The 1,693-nt window shown below is 45.1% G+C and overlaps 1 protein-coding gene across 1 annotated transcript; it reads left to right on the plus strand.

Annotated features, from left to right (window-relative positions):
- The first annotated feature begins 321 nt into the window (after positions 1-321).
- Positions 322-1,280, plus strand: FOXB2 (forkhead box B2). The gene has a single exon (XM_018558248.1). It carries the CDS (start codon positions 322-324, stop codon positions 1,267-1,269), a length of 948 nt encoding a protein of 315 aa, XP_018413750.1. The 3' UTR covers positions 1,270-1,280.
- Positions 1,281-1,693: the final 413 nt, after the last annotated feature.

The raw sequence follows: 1,693 nt of genomic DNA on the forward strand, positions 1-1,693 counted from the left end.
GCGACTCCTTTCACTTGGGCTGTTTGGAGGGGTCTAGAGTGCTGATCACAGCCATTTAGCCGCCTCTGCTTGATGAACTCTTGTCTGATTCATTCCTATCTGTCACTCCGAAGCTAGAGTATTCAGAAGACGAGTCCTCGCAGCATCCTACAAACTTTTCACTCTTGCTGCTGATGCAGGATAGAAAGAAGACAACCTGACCTGGTTTCTTTACTTTTGCTTATTGAATGTTACTTTTTTTTTTTTTTGTACATGCAAATTGAATTAAATCGACCTAGCAATCACAAGCTGGACTCGACTCTTCCCTGAAAAAAATTAAGCATGCCTCGACCAGGGAAGAACTCCTATAGTGATCAGAAGCCACCCTACTCCTACATCTCTCTGACTGCTATGGCCATCCAGAGCTCCACCGAGAAGATGTTACCTCTAAGTGACATTTACAAGTTCATCATGGACCGGTTCCCCTACTACAGGGAGAACACCCAGAGGTGGCAGAACTCTCTAAGGCACAATCTGTCCTTCAATGACTGCTTCATCAAGATCCCCAGAAGACCTGACCAGCCTGGCAAAGGCAGCTTCTGGGCACTGCACCCAGACTGCGGGGACATGTTTGAGAATGGCAGCTTCTTGAGGAGAAGAAAAAGGTTCAAAGTGCTCCGAGCTGAGCACCTGGCCTCCAAAAATCACCAAATGATCCATTATTTTCATCACCAGCATGGCCAAACCAAACTGGGTCTGACTACTCCAGAGAGCGCAGCAGTGGCAGGTATTGGGAGGCTACCCCACTTTCAGCCCTATAGTCTCAATGGAAGCCAGTCCACGGGGTTTAAGCACCCCTTTGCTATAGAGAACATTATTGGCAGAGATTACAAGGGAGTGATGAGTGGTGGACTTCCATTAGCGTCCATGATGCATCACCTGGGATATCCAGTGCCCAGTCAACTCAGCAATATGGTCAGCTCCATGTGGCCCCACGTTGGCATGATGGACTCTATGGCGAGCATGACTGTGCCACAAGAGTATGGGCATTTTGGCATGCCAATGAAAACTATTTGCCATGCTCCAAGTCAGACTATCCCAGCCGTGCCTGTCCCTATAAAACCAACAGCCTCTCTGCCACCAGTGTCTGCAATCCCAAGCCTGACTGTGAATCCCTCTACCATGTGTTCCCCTACAGCCACTGTGGCCGCTTCCCTCCTGGAGCAGTCTGCCTCCACTCACTCGGAGAATAAGAGTAGTATGCTGCACTCAGTACTGGTCCATTCATAGCTAAACTTCTACAGCCCCACAAAGGGACCATCAAGTACTCTAAACTGGACACTTATAGTCGCTCGAAAACGGTATCAGTTTCCATAGTGTAACTAGAAGACATTATTTTAGTTATATGTTACATGTGTTTTTGGTTGACTGCAACAGAACCATACTATTTCTTTCTTTTTTTAAATACTATAGTATTTGGTATCATCCTAAAGACTTACTTTTCACAGTGGCTGTACAATTTCTAACATGTAATAGATGATTCTATCATTTGTAAGATTAGATGTATTTTTTTTTTTAGATCAGCCTTTTACACTTTGACATTCTTTTCTCGCCTATAGAAGAACCTTTATTTGGTTCCCAATGTGGTACTGTATGTCCAAGTTTTCTGAGCAAGCCAGCACTTTACTGTACATAATGTAGGCACGTTATTATA

Source organism: Nanorana parkeri, unplaced genomic scaffold (genome assembly GCF_000935625.1).
Source record: "Nanorana parkeri isolate BGI_ZX_2015 unplaced genomic scaffold, ASM93562v1 scaffold328, whole genome shotgun sequence".
In the NCBI taxonomy this organism is placed as follows: domain Eukaryota; kingdom Metazoa; phylum Chordata; class Amphibia; order Anura; family Dicroglossidae; genus Nanorana; species Nanorana parkeri.

What these genes read in the sequence shown, in the direction of transcription:
- FOXB2 (XM_018558248.1), top strand. Translation starts at nt 322, where the DNA reads ATGCCTCGACCAGGGAAGAACTCCTATAGTGATCAGAAGCCACCCTAC.